This window comes from Lontra canadensis, unplaced genomic scaffold (assembly GCF_010015895.1).
Source record: "Lontra canadensis isolate GAN:19392208 unplaced genomic scaffold, GSC_riverotter_1.0 scaffold112, whole genome shotgun sequence".
Taxonomy (NCBI): domain Eukaryota; kingdom Metazoa; phylum Chordata; class Mammalia; order Carnivora; family Mustelidae; genus Lontra; species Lontra canadensis.
In genome coordinates, this window is record NW_022631106.1 from 438,444 (window position 1) to 451,798 (window position 13,355).

At 53.2% G+C, this 13,355-nt stretch overlaps 1 protein-coding gene across 2 annotated transcripts in view; it reads left to right on the plus strand.

Annotated features, from left to right (window-relative positions):
- PRKCE (protein kinase C epsilon) overlaps window positions 1-13,355 on the plus strand; it is a 298,944-nt gene that overhangs the window by 268,109 nt on the left and 17,480 nt on the right. For both annotated transcript variants that reach the window (XM_032840308.1, XM_032840309.1), the window contains 2 exons: window positions 3,351-3,539; window positions 7,194-7,340. In XM_032840308.1, coding sequence (XP_032696199.1) covers window positions 3,351-3,539; window positions 7,194-7,340 — 336 coding nt within the window. The remainder of the gene's footprint in view (window positions 1-3,350; window positions 3,540-7,193; window positions 7,341-13,355) is intronic.

The following is a 13,355-nucleotide window of genomic DNA, read 5'->3' on the forward strand; positions in this document are numbered from 1 at the left end:
CACCACCCATGAAATGGCAGGCAGTCCTGGTCTTCCCGCAGGCAAATTAGAGCTGATCAAGATACTGCTACTTATAGCCAGGGGAGATGAAATGCAATCAATGCAATCAATGCCTCCCAATGGGTCCAGCATAGTGCCTGGCCCACAGTGAGCACTGGGTCATTATCTTCACTGTTGCTGGTTTGGGGGTTGGCGGGCGGTAAGGTGGGAAAAGCACAGTCCTGAGAGTTGAGAGTCCAGGCTAGACTGGACCACTGATGCCCCCAGGTGACCTTGACCAAGTCGCAAAGTGTTTTAGACCGTCTGCTTCCTCATCTTCCAAATGGGAAGAGCACTTCCTGCCCTACCTACCTCAGCAAGCTGTTTTGAGAGTCTAATGAGATTAGAGCATGGAAATGCTTGAGAAACCATAAGCCTCTATTCAGATAGGAGGGGCCATGAGGGGCCTGTTAACCCTAAAACCACAGCCAGCTAATGAGGCTCTAGCTGTTGCCCAACGCTTCTCTTCCCACTACGCCCCCTTGGCTAACGTCCACTGCACCCACTCCACACACCCCACGCCTGCTCCCTGGGAAATGGCAGCCAGCCCTGGGTATGGCTAGCACCCTTAGGCCTGATGCTTGCCCTCCTCCCTCAGCTCTGAGCCACTGAAGGGGTAGCCACCGCACCCGCGCCCTCCCATGGCGTGTGAAGCCTTGCCCTTCTCACAGCTCCACGGCTGACAAGCCGGTTAAGAAGCAGAAAATTAGGGCCAAGCCCCATAGGAATTTTATGAAAGAGGCCACCCCAAATGGGAAGGCTCTGGAGTGGGCCTGGGGACGAGTGGGCAGGGCCGCTCTGTGGTTTCTGCAGAGCCATCCCATCTGAGCACATACAGGCCACCTGGAGGTCACCCCCCCCACCCCACGCCCTGCCACCTATGGAGGTACAAGACCCAGATCTGCCACCTCCTGGAGGCTGGAGGGCCGCCACCCACATTCCTAGCCATCTGAACCCAGGAGAGAAGGGCGCATGCCCAGTGAGACACGCACAGCGGGCATACATGGCTGCCAGTCTCCTGAGTGCTGGAATTGGCCTGGTCGTGGTGGGGGGCTCGGAAGCATGCTGGAGCCCCTGCCCTCGCTGGCTTAGAGATGCCCAGGGGAAACAATTGACCATGAGAAAATAACTAAAATCACAGTAGTATGTGAAAGTGCCTGCAGTTCTTAGGTACAGGAGAGGGTCTTAGGATGTCAGAAGATGCTAGAAAGCTGGGGGCATTCGGGAGAGTTTTCTGGAGGAGTTGGGTGATAACCATGGCCTTGAAACCAGCAGTGCCATAGTGAACCAGGTGGGGCCCTTGATCTCTCATGATTGAAGGAGCCACTAACTTTGGCTTTGGAACAGAGCAACATTACTGGCTTCTCAGGAGAGCAGAGCCTGTAGCTCTGACCTTACAGATACCGTGTGTTGACCGCTGGGCTGAGAGATCCAAGATTCTCACCAGATCGCCAGCCCCCAAGAATTCAAAGTTGGCTGCATTTACTTACATTTCTTTTCATTCTGAATTCAAAGGATTCCTAAAATATGCATGTTTTTACTGTTTTCAAAATGATTCCACTGAATCCCAAGCAGTCTGTAGTCTTTAGTCTCCAGAAGGGTGTTTTGGGGAGACCAGGGAAAGCCCCAGTACTCCTGTCCAGCCACCTCTTCCCTGGCTGTCCTGGAATCTGAGGACCGAGCTGCAGCCTCTTTCCAGACAGGCTACCTGAGAAGTTGCCCACCTGAGGAGAAGTTACCTGCCTGAGGTGTCCGTGGAAGTCACTGTGTGTATGTGGCCTTTGCCATTTGGGGGGAAGTCCTGGATGGACACCCCTTTAGGACATGCACCCCAGCCATGCTAGTCCTCTGTCATCTTCACTTTTTGGAATTCTTCATAGAATTACAGAGCAGAGAGCAACCCAGAGCAGCCCTCTCATCTGTGTTTGTGCGCAGCTCCATGCCTAATCTGGCTCTGATGGAAGGACAAAATCATTATAGGATGGGGACCTCACTTCACAAACCCTTCCTAGCAACAGGGGCAGCTCAGTGTTTATTTCTACCCTGAGCCACACCTGTCTCCTTGACCTGCTGCATACTCTCTAGATGTGGAGACCAAACCAAACAGAAGAAAACTTGGATTTCATACCAGCTTCCAATTACATGGAGTTTTGTATTTTGCAACAGGCTTTCAAAATCTTCTGCCTTAATTAACTTTAGGAGGTTGAGCTGAGAATCTGAGCTTCATGTAAAGAGGAAGTCAAGTGAACAGCTCAAGGTCACCCAGAAGATGCAGCCCCAAACTTCGGAGGGAATAGAAACACCATGGTCAGCCTTCCATCCCTGCCACTGTAACACATGGCCCATGCTCCCGAGAAAATAAGATCGGGAGCAATTAATTGCTTTTCAAAAGGTTCTGCAGCTTCTTTAGGTAGCATTCCTCCCAGACATTGAAATTATGACTAAGTCTGTAAAACTGCACATCGTTGTACGGGAAGGTAATGGCTCAGCGTATCCTGCAGCCACACGTCGTGAATGTGTATAACATAAATGAATTTGACTCCGCTGTCAATCAGAGGAAAAGAAGCGAGAGGGCCTGAGAGTGTTAGGGGAGAGAAATGACTGGTGACAGGCAAAGCACACTGGCTGATCGAGGAGATGCCTTGACTGGGGCTACTGCTATAGGGAGAAGGTTCTGCCCCTCAGTGAAGAATGCCGCAGATCAAATGAGGGGGCCTGGGCCTTCTGGAGGCAGGTACAGAAGGGATTCATCAGCGAGTTCCGTGGGAGTCATGAGGAACATCGGGGGTGGGTCTTTTCCTGGAATAGCCAAAAGCATAGGCGTCCTTTGTGATAGAACACAAAAGGATGGGAGATTTATTAACTGTAGTTTCTTTTCCAAAAACATGGGGCTCAGGTGAATTGCCACAACTGAAAGAAGACTGAGGTTCTGCTCGCCTTCCCACTCAGTGTGAGGTGGTCCTCGTTTGCTCTCAGTCACTGTCAGCTTGCTCGAATTTTTATATGGTCCTAAGTGCAAGTTGGGAACTTCATCTGCTGAAACAAAGAGACCGCGGTTTATTCCCACGGGAGGACAGGTTGTCAGTGTTGACTTTGGAGCATTGATAGTTAGGTCCCAGCATAGTGCCTCCCAAACTCAGTTTTCCCTGAATGCTGATTTCTGAACCTCAGTTATATGAGCTAGGGCTCATATAGGGCTGGGCAGAGGGGTGAGCTGGAAATGACGACGCCGTTCCCACGGCACTTGCAGCACAGGGAGGCCGTGGGCAGGCGTCCTTGGCCGGCGCTGACCTTGCCCGCTTCCCCAACAGATCCTGCAGGAGTTGGAGTATGGCCCCTCCGTGGACTGGTGGGCTTTGGGGGTGCTGATGTATGAGATGATGGCTGGGCAGCCCCCCTTTGAGGCCGACAATGAGGACGACCTATTCGAGTCCATCCTCCACGATGACGTGCTCTACCCTGTCTGGCTCAGCAAGGAGGCCGTCAGCATCCTGAAAGCAGTGAGTCCTTGCCCTCCCCCCACGCTGCTGCTCCCCTGCCTTCTCTCCCTCTTCTCCCTCTGTCCCTGTCACTCCTTGCCAGTCCAGAGGAAGACTCTCTCCCTTCCTCCCCGCCTCTCCCCCGTCCCAGCTGTGCTGCAGCTGAATGAGAGGCCTTGCAGTCACTGTGGAGAGTAGAGGCACGAATTGCCTTCTGTGGGACTGGGACACATTTGCGTCTCCTGAGAGGGAGCTCTGCGAGAGCCAGTGTGCGCCTGCATTTCAGAGGGAGAGACACCAACCCAGACCACGCAGCATCATTTCTGCCATGTAGACACTGGGCCTTAGCTCCTTCCGCTGGAGCCTGTGATGGGCAAGAGGGAGGGGGCACCGTGCACCTGTCTCCACAGTGGCATCTCGGCGGCTGAAGAGCCAATGAGAAAAGAAGTGCCCGCTCAAGACCCGTGCAGCCGTGCTGATTCGGACATGATAGGGAGGCGGTCCCCAGCCCTGCAGATAATCCCGCACGTGGGAGATTCTTAGTACTTGCCCAGCACAGCTGTTTCTGCAACGTAAGCCACTTGGACCAGGGCAAGTAAGTGGCGTGCCCTGTCTGCCTTGGAGAGCTGTGGAAGGCGGGGTGCAGGGAAGGGGAGCAGAGCCATTGACACACTGGGCTGAGGTGGGACCGAAGGGACAGCCTAAGAAACTTGACTTCCAGCCCTAGCCTCCATCACCCAACAGAGCACGGGTGGCAAAGTTCAGCACCTGCCTGGTACATCACATTCACCCGGTGTCCCGTAGCCAAGTGTCCTCTCCATGGCGATGTACTTGCTGATATTTACCTAATTTTATGTTTTTCTTTGCCAAGAAACTTTATATGACTGTCACAAATGGAAAACCAGTATCATTTACTGTAGCTAAGTTACATAGATCATCGTAGGAAAATGACAAAAAAGACCTCACATCATTCTGTCAGTGTCTGGGAGCTCACGTGTGGCATTCTGGAAAGTGCCACATCAGAGTGTGCTGTTCTCTCCCATGGCTCTTGCTTTCTTCTCCTTCCTTCCTTCCCTCACCTCATCCATTTCCCTTTGTCTCCCTCCCCCTCCCCGTCAATAATCCAGTGATCTACTGTCTGTTGAGTGTTTCCATTGTGTGGGGCATCATGCTTCATGCTAAGTAAGTATTGGTGAGTATAACAGCCATCGTCTAGCAGGCAAAGGTGGGCAGTAAATAAAAAATTGCATCTGCACACAGTCACAACTGGGACGACAGCAGAGAAGGAAGCAAAGAGAGGATGTGTATTCTCGCCTCTCATGCATGCCGGTGAGCGTCAAGTATGCCCCACGTGCTGTGTCAGGAGCCCGGCTAAGGAGAAACCTGCAGGCAGCACCCGAAGGAGCCAGAACACCAGCCCGGCAGAGCCAGTCACTTGCCCGGGGCCCTGAACACCAGCCCGACAAACCAGCGATCCCCCTGCCCGCACCCCAGCAGGGCCCTTTCAGTTTCAGACGACCCAGAGCCGTGTTTCTCAACAAGGTGTGATGTTGCCCTCCCACCCCCAACCCTGGGAGATATCTGGCAATGTCTGGAAATGTTTTTGCCATCACAGCTTGGAGGGGCCTGCCACTGGGGTCTAGTGGGTAGAGCCCAGGGACATCGCTAAATGTCCTGCAATGCACAGGACAATTCGCACAACAGAGAAGTATCCAGTGCAAAATGTCATTAGTACAGAAGCTGAGAAACTTCGACCTACAGAGAGTAAGAAGCTAGAGGTTATGCCTGTGTCAGCTGGTTGGCAAGGGCAAAGTCTCTGAGAGCTTCTGACTCGGGAGCCGCTTCCTGAGATGTTAAAACCTGTATGTTTATCAGTAGCCCTGATACTTCCTCTCCCAGAAGTGGAAGGGCAGGAAGAGCTAAGGAAGTAAGGAAGAGTCCTTACTCCCTTGGCCTTGGAACACTTTACTTCCTCACATTGTCCCTTGATTCTTGGACCAGGCCAGGTTTTCCATGACACTGGCCACCAAGCTGTGTCTCTGAGGGCTTCTACCTACACAAAAGTGGCGCAGAACTCTAGAGACCATTTACACCGTAGAGTTACACAGTGCGCAACCTGTGGAACAGTAAGTGCTGGTCTTAGTGCCTTCCTTCCTCAGCACTGTGCTCTCAGCCCCAGCATTCAGCCTCCTACTAAGTCATTTAAATGTACTGAGTGCACAATAGAGTCAGGCACTGAACCAAGTACCGGGAAGATAGGACTGATTCCTATATTCTAGACCTCACCAAGGGAAAGAGAAGTTTAGGCAAATTGTAATTTAAATAGACAAGAAACATGAGGTCCCAGGTACCTACAGAGCAAGGAATCTGGGGAGGCTTCACAGAGGGGGCAGCATTTTGACTGGTTCTTAGAGGATACTTTGGGACTGGACAGGGGCATTCGACCAGGGGAATAAAGGACACTGAAGGCCAGCCAGGGTAGACTGAGGGTTCAGACTGAGAAGTGTCTGTGTTTCCAAGTCTATGGACTTTATCCTGTGGGCAGTAGGAATCAAGAGTGTTCAAAGAGGGTTATATCTGCTGACTTCTAGACTAAGAAGGTGAAGTATGTGTTGGTTCCATCCTACCTCAAATCTGCCCACCACCCCTTCACTCTCTCCCCTGTGGCTCTCCCAGCTGTGTATCCACATGCTTTGGCTTCGGGGTCACCAGGCAAGCGTCCGTAGGAGACTCTCCCTGTCCAAGAAACTCTCCCTTGCTAATGAAGCCTGAAACTATATCAGTAAAGATTTCTCCCTTTGGGTTATGGTTTCTCCTCTTAAATTGCTTTCTTTAAATACAGATGCTCAGCCTTCACCCTGTGAAATGTCACTTTTGTGTCTAGCACACATGCCCGCACAAACCCCTGACTTTCTTTCGGATGGCTGTGGGAAGCTACCCGAGCCAGAGGCTCTTCTCACGAGACGGCAGCCAACAAATATTAAACACATCAGTGTGGTTTTTACAGACAAATATTGAGAAGCCATAAGCCTTTCCTTTTCGTGTTTTTTTTTTTTTATCTATTGATCTACATGGGTATTGTATGCTAGAGATTACAAATTCAAATTAAAAAAAGGAAAAAAAGTGACAGGGCCCTGGGGCCACAAAAAGGAGAAGTACAAAAGGTGCCTTGGATAATTTGCCTCAGCATGAATAGCTGCTCCTCTTTCCTCTCCTCAGCAAGGGCCACTGACCTCTCCGTGTAAATGAATTTATCAGATCTTCTTCTCCCCGATGAGAAGACTCAAGAATCTGAGGAGAATCAGGGAGTTAGTAACAGCCAGAGTTCCTGCTCCCAGCATGGTACCTTGTTGGCTGTTTGACCTTGACCAAGTTAATTAACCTCTCTGTGCCTCAACTACCTCACTTATAAAATAGGGACAACAGGAAACCTCAGAGGCTTGCATTTGGATGAAATGAGTTAATAATGTTTGCTATATTTAGAATGACGGCTAGCACATAGGAAGTTCTAGAGAAGACTAAAGGAGGACCCTGGGTGGGGGCAGAGCTCCCAAAGTGGAAACAGGCTCAGAAGAGGGCACTGAAGATGTTACCCTGGCTGACCTCCATCTTTCCCTCACAGCCTGTCCCTGACAGGCCTTTGTCACTAATTCCATCCTGTCCTCCCCCTCACAGTTCATGACCAAGAACCCGCACAAGCGCCTGGGCTGTGTGGCATCCCAGAATGGTGAGGACGCCATCAAGCAGCACCCATTCTTCAAAGAGATCGACTGGGTGCTCCTGGAGCAGAAGAAGATCAAGCCGCCCTTCAAACCTCGAATTGTAAGTAGGTCCCGGAGCTCATTCCACACTGTGGGTCGGGCCTGGGCGCGTAGAATGAGTGGTCTGGGGCACTTTCACAGCCCAAATGACAAGGGCAAGGGACAGATAACACACTCCCCCAGAGGAGTCTTCCAAGGCCCTAAGAGTTTGCTGTCAAAAATACATAACCTAGAGCCATATCCAAGGTGGTGATTTCTGTGGGACACAGAAGACGACTTTTTAACTTTAATAGAGATCCACTGACGGCTTTCATAAATGCTACATTCTGCCTATGGTAAAGATACAAGGTTTCTTTACAAACCAACTGGTCTGCTTTATAACTGAGTCAATTTAAAGAATCACACTAAGTGAGAGCCACAGTCCCAGTCATGATTTGGACCTAGCAGAGTTCGAAGGTAAGGCCCGGGGCCCGACCCCCGGGGAGCTCCCGCACAGTGCTCAGAGGCAGGCATGGGAGCCTTTGCTTCTCTCGGCCACGCAGTGTCCCTGCCAACCCCTCTCTGGCCCGAGCACACACCTCCGTGCAGGTTCTCGGGTCCGCGGTGGTGATGCCTGTCCTGGGGACTGCAGGAAAGGGTATTGAAGCTCAACAGTTGGAAAGAGGAATCAGAGAGCAGAGGCCATGTCCCGGCGGTGACCTCCTGCTGGTGGGGAGAGGGTCTGCAGTGCCATCCTCAGGGTGTGTGTGCTTGCCTGTGCAGGGGGCGTATCTTGAGTCTGTTGGCGTGTCGCCTGATGAGGCAATCATTCAGACTAAAAATTGGGGTCACCAGCTGACTAGTGCACTTGGAGCACAAGGGATGTGTAATATGAGGAAATTACAGGCAGGAGCCCCAGAGCGGTGGGGCTGGGGTCCCGGGCGGGAAAAACCCGAAGTCATCCAGTCAGCGCTCAACCACGCTGCCCTCTGTCAGGCAGCCCCTCCTCCCTCACTTCCAAGTACAGGAAAGACCCTCCTGTGCTTTGTGAATCATCTGCGAGGAATTCCATTCTATTCCAGGAGGTTTTCTGGGGAGCGATTACGGCTAGTGCTGGGATTCTCAGAAATGTCCCAAGTAGGCAATTCTCAGCTGAAGGCGTGATGCACACTAAGGCCAGACTAGCACATGGAAGGTTGACTGGCCCTGGACGCTCATTCGGGTCACCGTTCCTCGTCTGCTTCCTCCTCTGGTTTTGACGAGTTTCACTGGCTGGCGCGCTGCCTGGCGTAGGCTGGATTTAGGTTTTGCCTTCTCTCTTTGGTGACATCACCTCAGCCCCTGCCCGTCTCTCTCCCCCTCGGCTCTGGCACCGGCTGTGGCTCTGGGCTGGGCGCACAGCACATGCCAGCCTTCTCGAAGGCTCCCCCCATCCCCTCACCCAGAGGGTCTGTGTAGTGGTCTTCGAGGACAAGATTAACTGTGTCCTGGAAAAAAGTGAGGGGAGATAGGAAACCAGAGGTCAGGTGGAGAAGGAGGGGGAAACTAAAGACTCAGATCTGAGGGTCCAGTGTTAGTGTGGGTTTAGTCTAAGGCAATCAACCCAAGGCAAAGTGGGAAGTAGGGCTAAGTAGTGAATCCAGGCCTGACCAGTGGGGTCCCCGGACAAGAGCAGGACCCATCAGCAAGGGCAGGTCTGCAAAAAGACTTACATGACTCAAAGCTAAGCTTGCAGAGAGCCAGCTGAGCTAAAGGGGCATCCCCTCCCGGGAGTGTGGGGCCAGAGGACAGGGCCAACCCCGGGGGACTATGAGCAGGGGATGTGAAGGGAAGAATGGGCCTGGGGTGCGGCAGAGGCAGGCATGGGAGCCTTTGCTGAGAAGCCACAGAGAAGCAGGGAATTTGGGAAGATCTTGATGAGAAAAGGCCCAAAGAAGTTTTATCTGGATTCCTGGAGAAGAGCCTCTCTGTGGGGTAAACAGATGGCAGAACAGTGCTCAGATCCTGCAGACAAGAATGTTCCGAGATTTCAGGGGCCCCGCAAAGCTCCTGTCTCTGGAAGCCCTTCCCCAAGGCCTGGCGTTCCCAGGGGTTCTTCACGAGGCCGCCACCCTCCGTCTGAACGCTGAGCCAATGAAAAGGCAAACATAAGAGAAGTGACCCTTTGAGCTGTAGCTGGCTTGCTCGGAGTGAGGGAAGGCTGTGAAGAACAGGTGTGTGGTGTCTGTGGGCCTGCGGGATGGAGAAGGAGCCCGACACAGAGGAAGGGTCAGGGGATGAGAGAAGAGGGACTCGGGAGGCCAACCCATGACCCAACCCACGGGTGGGCGGTGGGCAGGCCTCAGCCGGCTCAGACAGGCAAGAACGGCTAGCTGGGAGTGCAGGGGAACTGGCAGCAGAAGTCCATCCCTGCATTGAGGGGGTCAAGCCCACCTGGGGGTCAGGTGGGACTCCATCTCCACCCGGGGTACAAGGGACCCATGCTTCCCTCCCTCGGGCCTCTTGTGAGCCCTCAACCTGGAACAGAGGGCAGGACTCTGCTTGCTTGCTTTGCTCAGGGGCTCAAGTAGGCTTCCAGGGGGATGAGCATCCCCAGGGAGGATGGCAAAGAGTAAGTATGGGCCGTCCAGGAGCTCCCAACGATGTCCAGCTGAGTCCGCGGTCCCCAAGACTGACTTCATCCTTCCTTCTCACATCACCTTCTCTGCATGTTCCTACTGGACCCCACAGACCTCCAGAGTTATCCTGGGTGCTGTGGGGGGTCAAGAGAAGGGCATTTGTCTGGCTGGTTCGAATTCTGTTTGGAAGAGAGAGTTAGAACATCTGAAAGAAGGAGAAGAAAGGGAACTTATTACATTGCATAAGAGATGTTTCTGGTCACATTTGGAGCTAAACACTGTTGATCTTTACAGAGTTCTCAACTACAGATCTTTAAAGATGTATTCAAGTTATTTAAGTATCTGACCACATTTTTATCCCAGAGATTTCTCTCTGAGCAGGCTGGAAAGGTGTCTTGAATCTGTCCCTAAGTTGAAGAATTTCCCTAATTTCTGAAGAATGTTGAGGGCACTACCCTAAGTCCTCCATGGGCTTGTATACAGCAGAAACGAATTTTAAGTCCAATTAAGGCCCACCACAGTGACAAACATACTGAGAGCCTCTTGGGACCCAGGTGGAACTCGCACAAGGTTTTTATAAACCACCACCCGCCTCTTACTAAGTCAGGATTAACCCTGGGGGTACGAGTAGCCACCGGCTCGGACACCAGCAGTGGGGAAGGCTATGCTTTGTCTGCAGGGCCGGGGACCACAGGCAGAACAGATGCCCCCCCCCCGCCGCCATGAGAGGTCACTGGAGAGACATGGGGGTCTGAACTATGTCCCGCAGAAGTTGTCCGCTGTTTATAGGGCAAGGTTTCCATCACATGACAGGCTGTCCTAAGACCCCCTGACCCTTCCCAAGGTTTCCATCACATGACAGGCTGTCCATAGCTTTAGGGCACATCAGATGCCTATTGAGGAGAGCTGGGAAGGAAAGGTTTTGAGAGAAGGAGAAAGGAAAGCAGATTTGGAGCTTGACATTGGGAAGATGTGGACAGGATAGTGGGTTGCACAGGCCTCCAGGGAGAGAGAGGGCTTCTTAAATCTTAGGGACAGACTCCTTGAGAAAGGAGAGGACAAGTACGTGAGCAATATCACCAGCCTCACGATTTGGTGGTGGCCTCAAGAAGACAGTGTGTGTGCGCTGTAGAAGGCAATGGAACCGATACACAGGACCCCCTCCCCCCAGTCTCGTCATGCCAAAATCCCCCAGGGCATTCAGTCAAAGACCTGGGACCCTGAGGGAACTCTGGGTCTCCTTTGTCCTGGGCTAGCTCCATTTGCTTCATCCCCGTGTCCTACTGACATCACACTAAAATGCCACCACCCCCAGAAAGCAGCTGGATAGAAACCACCCGCGGAACTAGCTGGACATTCTGAATCTAAGGATGTTGGGCCGGGTTCTGCCTGTCTGATTCAGGAGGGAATTGGTTTTGTCTGGTGGGAGGTGCTGGAGGTGAGGCTGGGTGAAATCGTGTCATCCAGTCCAGGCTTAAGAAGAGCCAAGACACAGTGCTGTATTTTCTAGAGCCCCTGACTCTTCCCAATCCCGCAGCACAGTTGGGGCTCCTCGACAGTGGAGCCCACAGTGGGCAAGCAAGCCCTCCTGCACACCACCCAGGCCGGCTCAGCTGAAGCCTTGGGTGCCTCGATCACCCCCACAGAGGCTGAGGATATGGCAAGTCTCTGGGCCTGGTTTCCATCCTCTCTGTAGGAAGCCTTGCCCCTCCGAAGATCTCACTGAGATTGTCCAGATTTGTAGTTGCCTCTGGCCTCTGGCCCAGTTCCCTGGCATACCGTGAGTGGCTGCTGTCCCCTCCAGGCCTTTACCTTCTTGAGATGTTTCCTAGGCTGAGATTTCTGCTCCCTGGCGCCTGAGCCTCCCTGGCTAACCCCTGGCCTAATTTACCAGCTGCCATTAGTCCTGTGGGGTTGCCTGCCTTCATTCGGGTTTACGCCCCTTTGCACTCACCCCTACCCTGGGACATTTTGCAGCAGCCCCTGCTTCAGTGTGGGGATTTCCTGTCATTCATCCCTGCAGCATTCTTGTATACTCTCCCTCCCTCCCTTCTCTTTTTCTCTTCTTCCTGCCAGCCCCCTCCTCTCCCACGGATTCAGACTTCTCACAAGCGATGTGCCATCGACGCCAGACCGAAAACTTTGTGCCATCACATACTCACATCCATCTCTGGAGGGGGCCTGCTTCAGAGCAGGGGCTCACAGGGCGGGCAGCAGGACCCTCAGCAGTGGGCGGGTGGGGGACTAGAGAAGCCAGTGAGGCGGGAACCCAGACCCCTGATGCTGGGGAAGATCTCCAAGCATAGAATCCATTTGCCCATCCCACTGGGGATTTCGTTCCAAGTGGGCAGCAGCATCCAGGAGCCAGTAAACGTAGCACAGTCCGCTTTTACGTCACTGGTGGGTTCTCCTTCTCCAGGGACCATAGCAGGCAGAAGCGATGTGTTTGGTGCGGTGGGACAGCAGCATCTGGCTGTGCAGGCCTTGGAAGTATTTTGCCTCTCCCCGCTTCTCTCCTGTGTGTTCCTCCTTTGCCCAAAAAGCATTAGGCTCTAAGATAATGGTTCCCAGGGCTCTGGCACTGGAGTTGGGGGAAGCCTTCAGAGGTGGGAGAGCTCTGCCTCCCCCAGAAACCTATAGCTCTCCTCAGTGAAAGCCAAGGGCAATGAGGGAAATGCCGGCCAAGTAAACTTCTCTTTGTGTACGTGTTCTCTCTTTTCAAGTTTGCTTCAGTGTGAATGCCCCTCTTTAAGGTAAGGCCTCCAGAATGGGGAGTCTGTCCAGGTAGGTGAGCCCTCAGGCCCGGTGACATGGAGGCCCTTCCAACCTCATGATCCGTTTCCATCCAGCCATCTACACTGCATGGCGGGACCCTCAAGGGAGGCCCTTCCTGCATGCTCCTGCATGAGCGGGCTGTGCTGAGAGAAAACTGGGAAGTGGGCTCGAGACCCTCACAACCTCACCAACTTTGCACCCTCCCTCAGGAGGCAAACCGAGCAGGCAAACCTAAAGCTAGGCCCCTGGCCTGAGGGACCATCTGAGAGCAGGCACCACGAAGACCAAGCCCTGGGTGACTGTTAGAGCCAGTCCTCCTCCCCGACTGGCAGGGCAGGGACGGGGCCCTGCCAGTTCCTACAGTCTCAGTTAGGACAGCCCCCCTGGCCTATGTCCGTGCCCGAGTAAGAGCCCTGAGCCTCCAACAGGCTGCGAGCTCCCATGAAGATCCAGGACACTGCCGGGCCCGGAGGGCATGGGAAATGTCCAGGAACCCGTTTCTGGCCGTTGGCCCAGGTAGTGACATGGCACAGGACACCAGGCTGGCTCTGAATGCAGAGAGACTTGGGGCAGAATAAAAGTGCCATCACAGGATAGCCGTGGACGCCTGGGAATTCACTCCCCCATCGCAGACCTCTGGCCTCCTTGAGTGCCACCTCCTTATCCATAACGTGGGGATTAAAAATAGCCTCTCAAAATTATTC